Source organism: Tachypleus tridentatus, chromosome 7 (genome assembly GCF_004210375.1).
Source record: "Tachypleus tridentatus isolate NWPU-2018 chromosome 7, ASM421037v1, whole genome shotgun sequence".
In the NCBI taxonomy this organism is placed as follows: Eukaryota; Metazoa; Arthropoda; class Merostomata; order Xiphosura; family Limulidae; genus Tachypleus; species Tachypleus tridentatus.
In genome coordinates, this window is record NC_134831.1 from 19,065,731 (window position 1) to 19,082,193 (window position 16,463).

Genomic DNA, 16,463 nt, shown 5'->3' on the forward strand with positions numbered 1-16,463 from the left:
AAATATAAAGTATAAATTAAAATATATTAATGGTAAAAAGCAAAAACTATAAAGAAAAACAAAAATGAAATAATTGCTACAGTGGAAATATTAAGAAATTATGTACTGAAATAAACATATGGATATGATGTTATGTACTGAAGAAACAAAAACCCCTAAATGTTGATGAAGCCATAAATAGAATCACGTGTAAACTAAACTTAAAATAACAAAATAACAATAAAGCTAAATCCCAATAACAAAAAAGCTAAAAAATCTTCCCATGGAGTAAAGTGACTTGAAGCTTCTATAAATGAGCGAATAGAACATACAACATCCAAAGTAGTAACTTAGAAGTCATCAAATAAATAACCAAATGCAACTGTGTTGGCAGAAACAATAAAAAATATTTGTTATGAAGCAACAAGTTCCATAACCAGGTAGAAATCTAAAATAATTTAAGTTACAAATATCACTACTATATAACAAAAAGTAAACTTCCTTTAGAGAAACTAATACAAAGGTATGGAAAAAAATGTTAAAATGAAATGTCTAAAGGCACAAAATAAATGTTAGAAAATGAGTACTGTCAAACAAAAAGTGATAGAATTGAATGAAGGAGTCACGTTCATCAAGAAAGTATGTTACACACTTGTGAGTGGAAGGTTGTTTTCACTAACAATGTAAATGAAGGAGTCACGTTCATCAAGAAAGTATGTTACACACGTGAGTGGAAGGTTGTTTTCACTAACAATGTAAATGAAGGAGTCATCAAGAAAGTATGTTACACACCTTGTGAGTGGAAGGTTGTTTTCACTAACAATGTAAATGAAGGAGTCACGTTCATCAAGAAAGTATGTTACACACTTGTGAGTGGAAGGTTGTTTTCACTAACAATGTAAATGAAGGAGTCCGTTCATCAAGAAAGTATGTTACACACTTGTGAGTGGAAGGTTGTTTTCACTAACAATGTAAATGAAGGAGTCACGTTCATCAAGAAAGTATGTTACATTGTGAGTGGAAGGTTGTTTTCACTAACAATGTAAATGAAGGAGTCACGTTCATCAAGAAAGTATGTTACACACTTGTGAGTGGAAGGTTGTTTTCACTAACAATGTAAATGAAGGAGTCACGTTCATCAAGAAAGTATGTTACACACTTGTGAGTGGAAGGTTGTTTTCACTAACAATGTAAATGAAGGAGTCCGTTCATCAAGAAAGTATGTTACACACTTGTGAGTGGAAGGTTGTTTTCACTAACAATGTAAATGAAGGAGTCACGTTCATCAAGAAAGTATGTTACACACTTGTGAGTGGAAGGTTGTTTTCACTAACAATGTAAATGAAGGAGTCACGTTCATCAAGAAAGTATGTTACACACTTGTGAGTGGAAGGTTGTTTTCACTAACAATGTAAATGAAGGAGTCATGTTCATCAAGAAAGTATGTTACACACTTGTGAGTGGAAGGTTGTTTTCACTAACAATGTAAATGAAGGAGTCACGTTCATCAAGAAAGTATGTTACACACTTGTGAGTGGAAGGTTGTTTTCACTAACAATGTAAATGAAGGAGTCACGTTCATCAAGAAAGTATGTTACACACTTGTGAGTGGAAGGTTGTTTTCACTAACAATGTAAATGCCACATAATACTGTGTTATTTTATTATAAATCATCTCTTTATACAAATTACCAGTGAATCCTCACTTAGAATAATAGTGTGTGCAGTAGGTACTGAATTATATTTGGAGTGAGGTGGTAAAGACAATTGTGGGAATGAAAATTTTATTTTATGGGCATATAACTTATTTTCTCTTGCAAAAAGAAGGGTAAGAGGCAGTCCAAATGAAGTTTACCAAATGGGTGTCAACCTCCTATTGGTAGAAGACTACAGTCTATTACTGATTGCAACATAGACTGGCACAATATACATTGGTGCATGTGTAAAAACTTTACAGTAACAGTGAAAGGTAAAAGCTATCTGTTCTGCAGAGAGGTGAATAGCACATCTGAAATAATTTTCACTCAACAAACTCAATATAAATTTTAGTTTCATTTTTAGCTAAATGTCAGCATGTATGTGAAAAAAGCAACTAAAGCTTCAAGTTTGAAATGCTATTTAGAAAAGTTAAAGATAGTATTACAGAATTTTCTTTTAAAATACTACAGAAGATAAATAAGATAACTGATTCACTTCAAAACAAAGGATTTAAATGTACTGTCACTGCTGCACAGATACTTACTCGCCAGTTTTTTTCTCTTTCTGTTTTTTTTCTCACAGCTTCAAGTTCTTCTGGGCTAGTGAAATGCCGACTTCGTCCCTTGTGTCTATTCCCTCCACGGCCTATAAAAGTGAATCATTTTAAATAATGCTGTTTAAATGTTTTTTGATTAAACTTGTACTACAGCACAGTTGTTAAGTTGATAGATATTTTGAAGATAAATTACTAACACAAAAAAATTAATCACAGTTATCTTTGTGTTGCTTTTACATTTCTAGAACTTATTTAAATACTACAATATCTGTATCTGTTTAAAAAACAAAATATGCAAATAACAAGCACTTACACTTAAGTGCATTAACAAAGCAGTTGTTACTCTTACAGCTAATAATCAGTTGGATAAGGACAGCAACATTTGTCTATCAAAAAAACTGTGTTTTCAACATGAAACAGTGAAATTTATATTACATTACACCATTTAGGCTGAGAAATTTAATGAAACATTCAAAAGTGGTTTCATCTTTAACAGCCTTTCCACAAGGAAAAACAACAGCCAACTGCAGCAACTGATTACTGATTATTTTATGGGTTACCACAGAAAATGAAATGGCTTATGTCTGACACCTGTTCACTCTTAATGTGTATTAAACTAATAAACATATATGTATTAATGAAGAACAAACATCACATTACTTCTATATACCTATGCTAATAGATTTGATCTCCAGTTGTGTGAAATGATCCTTTAAAGCAATTGGTTTTTATATTTTTACCACATTTCCATCAGAATAATGCTTTATAATCATTTTGCTGATGGTCACTTGCAGAGGAACAGAAAAATACCATGTCATTTTGATCAGATAGAAGCACAACTATATGATGTTGCTCTTTGGACACAGGACTAATTATAAAAGGCTAGGTAAATAGCATTTGTTTTCATTGTATGTTTATTCCTGAAACATTTCTTATACTACTATAATTTATAACTTTGAATTATTTTAATCTATCTAAAAAAAAAAGGTCACCTAGTATCATCACAAGTTTTCTTTAAATAGTAAAAGTTCTTGGTTTATTATAAATTATGATTACCTTTTACACACTGTTATAAGAATATTTTAGTTTTATTAAAATATCTAATGATATTTTTAATGATGAATTAGTTCACTTAATAATAAATATCCCAGTTTTCTTTAACATCCCTGTATAATTTTTACAGGCTTATTGACTCTGACTGGTTACACAGCACCCTTTACTAATAATACTGATGTAAGTTTGTAAAAGAGGTGTATACAAAGACAACAAGCAGTATATGTTATCTTTCATGTCTTTATGCTTTATAATCAAAGATACATAAAAATGTTTACTCTTAGCAACAAAAATTCAATATCCTCTGTTGAGGAGCCATGTGAGAATTTATACAGAAAAACCCCATCTGATAAAAATTGCATTTTCAGTTTGTTAAAGGTTTAACAAGTTGTACATATACAAAAGACTGGGATTAAAAATAACCAAGATAATGCTAAATAGAAGTCTATCATGATAAATTAATAGTAGTTCAAAAATCTTTACTAAAACACAAAAGAAGTTGTAAATAGAAATATCAAGTCTTACTGTGACTCTACCAACTACCCAGTTTTAGCATTAACATAGAAAAGATGATATTTTAGTCAAAGTTCTTGAAAATTTGTAACAATTTAATTTGTAGGAAAATGGGAATTTAACCTTCTTTGTTAATACACTTTTAGAATGATTGATGAACATATTTGACAGCAGGGGTAGAAATATTCTAAATTTTCAGCAGGACACATGTCCTGCTAGACAGTGAAACTTGCCAAACATTTGAAATTTTAGCAAGACACCTCAAAATTGTCACCAGACATTACTGAAAACAAGAAATCAAGTACATACAATTATTATATAAAACAGAATCATTTTATTTACGGCACTGAAACATTATTTCAAAGCAAGTGGCAACAAGCCTTGTATCCATGAAAAATGACATCAATCAAACTCATAGATTTAGTCATCCAGCACCAAGACATCAGCTGATGTAGACTCAGTATCTCTATTGTCTCTATGTGTGTGAGTTCCATGTGGACTCGCAAATCATCTGGTTTATTTTACTGTCCTTCCACCAGGATTCTACAGACTTGCACAGTAATTCTGTGCTTGCAAGATCACAGGTCTTATTCTTAGCTAATTTTATTGTCGTCAAGTCATTAAGAGAATCATTTATTAGTTTGGACTGCCAGTCATCCTTAATAACTGCCATCTGGGAAAATCCACGTTCTGGTTCAGCAGATGACATGGAAATCACCTGCATGAGGCATACCAAGGCCAACACTGTTGATCCAGGGAAAGCTTTACCGTCCTCAACAGTAATTTGACTTAACATGTGGGCCCACAATCCACTTGCACTACTACTAGGGACTCATCTGATTTGGCAAGTCTTGTGGCTTTGAGCAGTGTCTCATGTAAGTCAGCTTGGAAAATATCAGCTGCAATGTTGAAACCCTTAGCTTCTAGCAGAGCACCAAAGTGGTCCAATAGTGTCTGGAGTTCATTATGGCCATAAGATGACAATGCTTCCTTGCTTTTAGGCCAGTTACTTGGTTCAAAAACTTGAAAGGCACCAATAAAATCCTTATCAAATTCTTTAAAACTCTCATTCAGATATGTGACAATTTTACCTATGAAGATGGCAGTTTCTTCAGCCACGGATTGAGCAACTGTCTCTTTTGTGGCACTTTTTGAGCCTCTGGCTCTTGTCTGACCACTAATAGTAATCACCTTTCCTCTAAGTAACCACTTGTCAGTTTGTTCACATGTTGTGAGCTCTTTAACAATTTTCTGGGATCTCTCAACATGATTCAGATTGCCCAGCTTTATTGCAAACAGTGAGTTTGTCAGAAACAATGTTCACAGTAGCAGAATTGTCTTGCATTTTGAGACTAAGAGATGTCAAAACAAGCAGAACTGCCAAGAGTATGTCCATGTACAAGATGAATTTAAGGCTTGTCAAAATACTGTATAATCCTGCAGCTTTCTGCCCATGTTCCCCTTTGTCATGCAGCTTTACTTGATACAAATGCTCTACTAAAGCTGGCCAGTTATGAAAAACTGACTCCAGAGCACGCTCTTTGTAGGACACCCACTGGGTTCCTGTCCCTTTTGTTGGCTTTACCAGCTCCTTTGAGGCCAGTCCAGTTTTGTGGTGAACTGTCATAAAACTTCCATAGGTCTTCTAAAATGGTTTGGATACTATCAAGGTAAGGGATGTTCTTGATGGTCTTCTTAATTGCAAGTTCCAATCTGTGACTAACACAGTGGATCCCTATCAAATAAGGTTTTTGCACCTTCAATCTGTTGACAAGTCCTTTATTTGTGCCAAAATTAACAGCTGCCCCATCAACTGTCAGGCATACAATTGATTCAAGCCAGTTGGGAAATTTGCCATATATGGACAATGCTGCAAGTACAAAAAATTAGTACCCAATATTAGTTACTTTCTGTAAAAAAACAAAAACAAAATGTAAATTTGTACTTTGGAAAATTTAATTGTTCCATTATCTATTACTAGCTGTGCTAGGTTAAGCTCCAATTCTGTCAGTGGTAAATACATGGTTCTTCTTGGTTTAAATCAATTGAAAAATGCTTGAATTTTCACTGATGTATATTTATAATGGAATGACTATGTAAACCTGAATTAAAACACAAATGTAGATGAAATATTGTCCATTTTAATTTTTCTTAATTAGGAATTCAGGATAAATCCAGAAAATTCTCATTCCAGGTAATTAAGAAACCTTTACCTGAACTAAGTGCCTGTAGCAAGTGTTCAGAATCAGCCTTCTCAACTGACTGCAGACACAGGAAGTGGGTTACTGAGTAACAGTCACTGTCCAAGTATCTTACATAGACTATCTCCTGCTCAATGTTGGCAGTGTCTGTTGAGCTATCAGTCATAATTCCAAAGAATAATGAGGTGTGCAGATGAGATCTGACATTAATTCTAATTGTTTCTGCAATATACTTCGTAAAGATAACTGCTTGTTTGTCATTGGCATAATGTTCTGTTAAGCTCATACCAAAGTTGTACTCCTGCAGCAACAGAAACTCTTGAAAATTGCTGAATGGTTTGGCATTCAAAGCTATATAAAGGGCAGTCCTGAACAGCACAAGCAAACGATCTTTCTCAGTCTGGTTAAGTTTGCTCAATTCTTTCATCATGGGAGTTAAATCAGGTGTTTCTTTTGCTGTCTTAGCTTGACAACTTAGACTGTGGGTGCAACTGTTTTCATGCTCCTTAACAGCACTTGCTCTCAGATTGGAAGATCCTATTATGAAGGTGTTTTACTGCCTTCCACTACTTTGGTCATATTCCTGACAAATTGAGCAAAACATCAGTCCGGTAGCATTATTATACTCCAGCCATAGTCGGCCTCTATTCCATTCATTCTGGAAATGACAAGTAGGCTTGGCGCCAGTACTATCAGTAACAGTTTTTGCTTTAACACTTGGGCTTGGGTCAACAAGCTTGGGTTTTTTCACTCGGGGTTCCGTAGTATTGTGTTCTGATTCATTAGTCTTGCTTGTGAAGCCAAACTAAAATAGATCGTGAGATTTTCCCATTTTTTTACTATCAGATGCCATGGTCAGATCATTGTGAATGTTTGGCAGTCACATGACTATTCAGGATGGCATGGATAACGCGACTTAAAGAGCGCATTTTGTGAGCGTTCACGACTATTTTTAAAAATTTGCTTTTTTTTTGTCTTAGATTTTCCCATTTTTTTACTATCAGATGCCATGGTCAGATCATTGTGAATGTTTGGCAGTCATATGACTATTCAGGATGGCATGGATAACGCGACTTAAAGAGCGCATTTTTTGAGTGTTCACGACTATTTTTAAAAATTTGTTTTTTTTGTCTTAAATTAAATCTTAAATTTTGCAAGTTATTTTCCACTCATTATAGAATATACTTTTAAGCAAAATCTTTGGGCTGTGCATACACAGCTTTTGCCTCACTTATTTTTGAGAAGACGATGTATTTGTGCCCGATATGTTAGGAATATGACCACAGGTCACGATGTCCGGGGATAGATGGGAAAGTGGCAGTCAAACTTGATTTTTTAATGGACATGTCCGGCTTTAAATAGAAAATTTCAAACCCTGAACAGATTTATTCATTAAGGTACAACATCCCTGCGTAACTTGTAAATAAATTATAATTAGATAACCTTTATTTTTGGTTTAAGAATTTTACCCTTTAAGAAAAGATTCCCCATTATAATGTGGGTAATGAGGAGATACTTATGTTACAGAGAAATTTAGTGGCAGTAAGATGAATAAGAAGAGAAACTATTTAATTAAATTTTATTTTGAAATAAAATACAAGGACAAAGAATTGAATATGAATGATCAAAGAACAATCATCTAAGTCTCAAAAGTTTAAATGCATCACCCCTCATATTGAAGACATTAAATTTTTAACCTTTTCATTCTCACAAAGCAGACTATATGTACATTTAGAAAAACTTGCCAGATCTATAACTAATGTTCGGTGATTAACCCTACTTTCGCATGTAGGGGCAATAGAAGCATATTCTACAACCTCTTATAGCATGTCATTCAATAGGAAACGTAAGTATTTAATAACAGAGTTGCCAACTATCAATTTTACCCTACATTGCTTACTTAGTAACAGGACAGTTCATGATAAAGGAAAGCAAATACTAAATACAATATAAAAGGATACTTAAAAAAAATTTCTAGATATACATTTTGAAGGTTCTAGCAATTACAAAAGTGCAGGTTGTAAATTGCATACACAATTCACAAACATATTTAACACACAAATACTTTTGTGATGCATCTTATTTTGTGCACAACAAATTTTTATACCTTACAAAAGGCTTGCCACATTTCGTGTAGATACATACAGCAAATTTCAAACTATGGTAAACATTTCTTTTCCAATATGGTATCTTGCACACTAGGTTGAAATAGCTCATTATCTATAGCACTGATTAACCTGTCAGCATAGACTCAGTCCCTCGGACCAACCTCACAACCATTTTGTGCTTGTTATAGTTTTTATGCTGTTATTTTTAAATTAGTAAGTGTATGTTCACAAACTATAACACATTATCAGTAAACAATACAATGCTTTAATATGCAAAATATAAGATCATTTTTTTTATTAAGTCTTAGGTTTTTAAGCAATGATTTTCTCATGGTACTTTATTTTTGCATATTGCTTATCCAATGTGGAAAGTAATTTTCATTTTAACATTAAAAATACTTTTATGTATAAAAACATTTTCAAATTTCACATATAAATCCCTTATAATGTTCAGACAGTTTTATCAAATATTTCTTGAGAAAAACCTTTATATCTTGTTATTTTCACTAATAAATCTCTGTATGGGTTCAGTCAATTTGACTGATCTTGTAAGAGCCATGTAAAATTAGGAAATTAAATACAAATTATACTTTCTTCATTTTAGCGTGACTATAGATTATATCATGAAAACATAAATCTTTAGACTAAATAGCTTAACTCTTGTTATAATTGATCAAGTTTACTATTTTTATTATATTAATCTTTCAGCCATGCCTTCACAATACAGAAATTACAATGACGTGGCACATATGCATTGATATTATCATATCTAGTAATATAAAATTTACAAAGTGATTTATCTTGGCTGTGTTTTAGTGGACTAGCATTTTGTAAAATACAGTCACATTTCAATTATTAAACACTGTACATGTATAGAGATTATTAATATTTACAAATAAATTCTTAAACTTATTCTTAAAGCAAAAAACAGTAAATAAAGAAATAAAGCAAATAATTATCTCTTTTGATTGTGAAATTTGTACTTGATTGCCTGTTGTCACAGCTTGCTAAGTCTTAAAAAATTTCACACATGGAGGATGTGCAACAAATTTTTTTTAGGTTTTTACATATACCTAGAAATAACCAAAAAATAATAAATTACTCCATTGATACAATAGAATTACATTATAATTTATCATATTTAGTAACTAAGCTGTATTTGTTTCTAAAAAAAATGAAATTTCAAACAAGCTAAAAATTCAACTTACCAGCATGAAGGTTTGTCTTGAAAGAAAGTGAGGACACTTATATTTGAAAATGGTTGAGAAAATCACTAAGGGGACATTCTCAGCATTTGATTGGTTATGCGTGTCATATATACAAGTGCTTATAAGGGACCATTTCCAAAAATATCAATTAACAGGGTCACTGTGCTTAATTCCCTAAATATAGTGATAGCTAAGAAAATAGAAAAATATGATTTTTATTTTAAATATTAGCTTTTCAATATCAGTAATACGAGTTCTTAATTCATATAAAACAATAACATTTCTATTCTGACATCACAAACATCTAATTTAAACCACTGCTGCATTCAACATACCATGTGACACAAAACTTGATGTTTAGGTGTGATTTTTAATATTTACTTTTCAAATAAGAGATTAAGTAATGTCTAACATAAAAATTGAATTATAATGTACAGTTTGATACCAAACTTAATGACATAAATTTATAAAACAGTAAATGAATAACATTTTGAATGCAAGTAAACAAATGAGATTCTATGAGCTTTCACTGTGACTCATCTGAAAAGGATTAATATGAAGTAAAATAATCAACTAAATGAAATTAGTGTTTTTAAAAATTACTATTTTAAATTATTCCAGCTATAGAAATAATCTGAATATTGCCATTATGACATCATTTGTTTTTTTAAGTCCAGACTGTTCAAATTAACTGATTAGTGTAATAAAACCTGAAAATAATCATCTAATAAGAATTAGCTTTTCCAATTGTTAATATCAACTAACCATCCGAGTCTCATGCAAGAATAATTGATCAGTTGGATTTTAAGAAATTAATAAGCAGTAACATACAATGAGCATTAAAAGGAGAGCATCTTATTGACAAGAATGAGTACTTTTCAAACATCATTAAGAATTGAACTTTATGGAGGGGAAGCATTAGGGGAGACAATGGATTTCTTTGGTGAAACTGGGTAATATGGCAATTCATTTAGTTTTCAGTTTCTCTGCCCTTTGTCTGGTATTTTTTATTTTGAAAAGCCTAGCTTATAAGAGCCACAGCTGAACATTATATTGTTTACCATCACTGGCTAATGTACATGTCATTTATTTAAGGATGTAATTATGTTGGTCTTCTAAATTCCTAAAATATTCTATCAGACCTATCCATTTGTACATCATTATGATACCCTTTTGTTACATCTATTGCTTGTGCTGTGATTAACATACAGCTGTTGTCTACTTCATCAGTTTCAAATTCACCAACTGAATTCAAAATACTCAAGCAAAATACATTATTCAATTCAAAATGGTAAAAAAGAACATGACTTAATACCAAAAAATCACAAAGGGATACCAGTATCAGCCACCAAAGAAAGGAGTTCTAAACCAGCACATTCTGCTCAAAGTACAAACTGAGTACTCAAAGTACAGGTACATCATCACTGAGCTATTTCAAATTGTCTGTACCTCCTCAAAATAATAAAGTGACAGATGCTAAACTTTGTATAGTCTACCATGCTGTAAAGCATCCCAGTCTTATATAAATATCAACTGCAGTGTAAAGTTTGATGATAAAACCTCCAATAACTCCTCCCCAGAGAAAAGCCTGATGTGTTAATAATAAAATACTGTGAGAATATCCTAGCATTACATTCCATACAGAATCACTTGAGTTATATTAAAACAAATATATTTTTTTCTTTGGCAAATAATGCCTCAAACAAGGGTGCAATGAAGTGTTTCCCCTTGGTTTTAAGATGTTTTAATTTTGAAAAGGGGGTTCATTATTTATGATGAAACTTTGTAGAATTGATGGCAGCTGCCTGTTGTGGAGACACAAGTGCAGAGGACGATGTTTTGAAAGTCTTCCGCCTTTCGTCTTCAGGTCAGTGTGTGTGTGTGTGTGTGTAGGTGTTGTCAGTCTTTTATAGTGTCCTGGTGGATTGTGGAGAGTATGTTATGATTGATTGGATTATTACTGTTTCTGATTGAAGGAGAGATTTCCTGTAGATTCAACCAATGGCAGCCACAGGTTACTCATCTCTAACCCAAAATCTCTGTTTAGTGAAGGTTTAGTAGTGTTAATATATAATTACTCTTTGATTTTTCTTGTTTTCCAGAATTTGTCTGTTTCGATGATTCTAGTTTTCTCCCACTTTACTTTGTGTCCAGTTGACGTGGCATGCTCTGCAATGGCTGAATTTTGTATTTTCATGAGTCTTGTACTATTTTTATGTTATTTCATTCCTTTTGTGAGTTTTCTTCCCAGTTATCCAACATATGTATCATTGCAGGAATATGGAATTTTACAGATGACATTTTTGAGATTCTCTTTGGTAGATTGCTGTTTGTTTTTTACCAGAATGGACCTTAAGGTATTATAGGATTTCCACCAGACTTCTATGTTGAATTTTTGGCTATGCGTTTGAGGTTTTCACTGAAATATTGTAGGTATGGTAGGTAAATAGTGGTAGTGGTTGTGACTTTCTGATCTTTTCTTTCTGTTCTGGTCTTCTTCAAGGAGTTTTTTTGATGAAGGAGGAGGTGTAACCATTCTGCTTAAAACTCTATGATTTTTTGGCATTCTGCTTTGATGGATGTCTTATCACAAATGTTTTTTGCCCTCGTTTAGATGTTAGATTATACCACGTTTTATCAAGACTGGATGATAGGATGGGTTTTGGGTGGGTTTTCTGTATACAGTTGTGGTTATTTGTCTTGCTTGTTTGCTGATGAGTATGTCAAGAAATTCTAGACTGTTTTGTTCCTCTATTTCCATAGTGAAGTGGATTATTTGGTCTACAGAATTGAGATGTTTTAAGAAGGCTGGTAAGCTTTCATGACTGTGAGGCCAAATAAATAAGGTGTCATAGGCATAATGTCTGTAGAAACTTGGTTTTATAGGTGTGGATGAAAGGGCTCTTTTTTTCAAAGGATTCATTATTTTCTTTTGAATTTTTAAGCAACAGTCAGGAAACTTCAGATTATTGAAATTTAAAAAATTCTATTAAGCTACTTTCAAAGTTAAGGTGATAAAAAAAAACAAAAAACTAAATTTACTATAAACATACCATGAGGACAAAGAAATTGTCAATGAGATGCCCAAGTCTTATTTTCTTTTTCTGAGCTACACTTTGAAGCAATTCATGGACTATGTAAAAGCTTTAGAGGCCTCTGAGTTATGAACTAGCTACACAAACATAAAACTAGAAAGAAGGATTCAGGACAGGTCTTCTGGGTTCACAGAGAATGGCAGCTTGAAGCAATTAATACAAAGCATGGCAAGAAGAAGTAAGAGTGACTTTTTTTTTAAAGAGCCAAAAGTGACAGATGTGACTTGCCTAAAAATAGCTTTCACAATAAAATGTCCAAATCAGTCCATGTAAATGTTGTGCACTTTGAAGAAATTTTGAAATGACAGTGTTTAGACATGCAATCTTAAAGAAACTGACATGGATGTACTGTACAAAGAATTCTGCATTATGGAAAGTTTTATATCCTCTTCCAAGATGAAGGACTGTTAGACCAGTGAAAAGAGGTAACTGAAACTTTTCAGTGAAGTCCAGGGAAAATTCAAGAATATGACAAAAAATCAGCTCCTACATATTCACCATAGCAGGCAGCAATGCCCAAGCAAAATGGGTTTTATAAATGATAACCATCACTTGTAGAAAGGAGAGGAACTAACTTGTTGGTTTGTCATGTTATGTCACAAAGCAACTAGGCTATCTTACACCAGAACTGACTGGAAATGGACAGTGTGAAAGCACAGCTCCAGATCTACATAAATTTCTTGTACAAATTCTAAAACATGTACAAAGAGTTCTGAACAAGAAACTTTTGAAAATGCCAAGAGTGGACACAAGTATAAACACTAGTTCATTCTCACAGTTTTATTTGTTTTATTTCTCAATATATTTGATATTTACTATTAATTTAATAAAAAATAATTCATAGTGTGTAAATGCAATGCTTGTTTTGAATTATACTTACCTGGTCTTAACATGCTAATTTTTGCATGGTTACATTTATGAATGTGTGCAAGGGAAGTGTCCAGTATTTTAAGAGTTCCTTCAGCAGCCACTCAACAATATGATAAAAAGTAATAAAAATCAAATGGATCCTCTTTTACTGCTATTAACTTGATCTTATAAATACTAAAGATCTAAAAATTAAACTAAAGATTATTGCATATTAACACTTGATAGCATATCACAACTGTTTTCATTGCAAAGGCCAACAAGTCACTGAGCGTCATTCATTTCAAAACTGAAATCTTTTTTCTCTCCCTAATAACTTGGAAGCAAGCAAGGTGGGAAATTAGGCTTGTCTTTTAGTAGTTATGGAAATTTTTTATGATTAACAAGAAGCACTTTTGTGGCATAAGAGTATAAAGATTGGGGATCAAGTCTATCCAGACACCTTCTGTGCACATCAATGTTAATAAATTCAACATTAACAAATTAACTAATCCATCTAACTGTCCAGCTGTAACTCCATCAATTTTAAACACATGAATTATGCTTTCTCCAATTCATAAAACTAAAGTCCTCCTTAGAACTTGAATCATATAAACTGGATATCAAGTCCTCTTGTAGTTTAAAATAATATCCTTCCAAAACCACATCCATTATTTTCTAAACAGTCTTCTCAGATTTTGTGCAATATTATAACAACATTTTTGCTCTTTAATTCTCAACTGTTGAATCTAAAACCAGGAGTTTGTATGCTTCGTTTTTTACATAAGATGAATTGTCAGTTAACAGTTTTACAGTTGACAAACATGCTTGTGAAGAATTATATCCTTTTCAATTGTAGAAAAACTTTTTATTTCTCACCTTCTATCTCTTCTCCATGAGATAAACTTTCTATATAAAATCAACTGTTCTTAGTATTTTACAAAACGTGAAAATTTATGTTCAAAAAGCTATTCAAGTCTTTTGATATGAATAACAAACAACAAAAGAAAAACAAAAACAGATCACCAAAATATTATTAGTCACATTTTCCAAATCAGAAAATATCTACCTATTACAAGAACTATTCCTCTCTTTCTACTATTAATTATTCCATCTATTTCAGAAATATCCATAACTTGGTTATTTATGTCACAGTACACTTTACTAAAATCATTCTAAAAATCAAGATTCACAAGGGGGTGTTCTAATCCAGAATGTGAAATACTGAATACAAAACTTAAAAAAACTAGAAGACAATGTTTCAAAAGCTTTTACGTAAAAAGCAAAATTAATAAACTTGAACTATTTTCTTTTCAAGATTTTGATCACATTTCAATTTTTATGGTATAAATAAATTTCTAAAAATAACAGATTTTAATTTTCAAGACAACCTCACAAAAGAACAGTAGAACACTACAAGTCTATACTGAAACAGCCTTTTCTTTTACACAGGTCTCTGCAGGTGTTTGCACTTCATTTGTATAACATTAACAGAGAATACATTTTGTTTTTAATTTTGCAATTTTGTAAACAAGCATTTACCACAGTTAAATAAAAGTTTTTTCCACCAGTAACAATAAAAAAAATTATATCTTTAATGAAAAACGTCTATTGTTTAACTAATAGCCAACGAAACCCGAGTTATAATTTATAAATCATTATTAAATTCAAAGCAACGGTAATACTCATAATAAAGAATTGTCGTTACCAATCATTGCCATAATGATTAACGAGTACATAGTAAACACTACAGACTAGACCTATAGATAAGCTTAGTAGTAACGATTACTAAAACTGTCTAGAAAATAACCGCTGTGGTACGATGAAATCGAAAGCAAAAAATGGAAAACCTACACCACGAAAAATGGCTAATGAAATACATGTTTTAATACACAACGTTTCTGGCTGCAATGCGTTTCATCTGGTAATTTTAAATGTAAACTTTAACCATTTTTTTCATGATACAAGTATTTTCCGTTTTATGTACTGATTACTGATACTACCTACCAAATAAAAATATCCTTCCAATAAGTTTTAAAGACACGCATGACTTTCGTTAAGCCTAAACAGTACCCTAAACTTTAGGCTAAACTAAAACAGAAATATTGGCAAAATATAGAAGAAAAACTACAGCTTACCTCTAGGCATTCTTGAAACGATAAGCGTTACACTGTATCACAGATTATAACAATATTATACGTCTGAAAGTAATAAGCAACCTATATTAAATCATTCGAGCATATTTTAAAAAAAGTACATTTCACGTACAACTTAACCACGATTTTTCTTCTACACAGCTGCTTCTTTGGACACAACTCGTGCTTGAAATTGAAAATAACGTTTGTATTGCTAACTGAAAACTGTTTAATTCAACACATGAAGAAATGGGAATAGATAAAACAGTAATTATAAAATGCAAGTAAATTTATACAATTAACAAGATAGAAATATTAATTAGCAGTACAATAAATTTTGAAAATATATTAATACTCTTATTATTTCAAATACTTTTACACTATTTTTTAGTTTCAATGTGTATTTTACTTATGTAATTATGTGGTTGTTTTGGAAGTAAGCACAGAGCTACACAAGAGACCGTCTGTACTCTGCCCACCACCGGTATCGAAACCCAGTTTCCAGCGGTGTGAGTCTGGAAACAAACTGCTGTGCCACTGGGGGAAACTTACGAACTAATTGTGAATAAAGATAATGAAATTCAAACTACAACCTTCGAACAACAAGAAATAATTTGGTCCTTCTAGACCGTCCTTGCACACTTAACATTGGTAAAAATGTATATTATTATGTGAGGTGTCCAGAACTATGTGTGTAATGCCTTCGAAAATATCAAAATTAATATTATTTGGGAACTGATGCTTAAATTAAAATAAGGTAAAAGAGTTTATTATACTGTAAAAAAAAGAAGATATATTTATAGTGTTTTAATTTGTTTAATTTAGAGTTCAGATAGCCCTCGTGTAGCTTTGCGTGAAATTCAAAATTAAAATCATTGTTTAGTTTAAATATTAGCCAAACGGCGGCCAAACGGTTCACGATGAGCGAATTAATTCTGAGTTGGTACAGGTATAATTCACTTGACGCGGAGCAAGCTAGCTCTTCACTGAGTTTTTCGCAGTTGAGGTTATATAATGTCTTCGTAAAAATACCTACTTTCGATGTTAATTGGCTGAAGTTAAACGGTTTTTA

General features: G+C 32.1%; 1 protein-coding gene across 1 annotated transcript in view; it reads right to left on the bottom strand.

The window, feature by feature from the left end:
- LOC143255236 (uncharacterized) overlaps positions 1-15,890 on the bottom strand; it is a 35,977-nt gene extending 20,087 nt beyond the window's left edge. Inside the window, exons 1-2 of the mRNA XM_076510578.1 lie at positions 15,395-15,890; positions 2,221-2,321 (exon numbers count right to left, since the gene is read on the bottom strand). Coding sequence (XP_076366693.1) covers positions 2,221-2,321; positions 15,395-15,404 — 111 coding nt within the window. The 5' untranslated portion in view covers positions 15,405-15,890. The remainder of the gene's footprint in view (positions 1-2,220; positions 2,322-15,394) is intronic.
- Between the last annotated feature and the right edge of the window lie 573 nt (positions 15,891-16,463).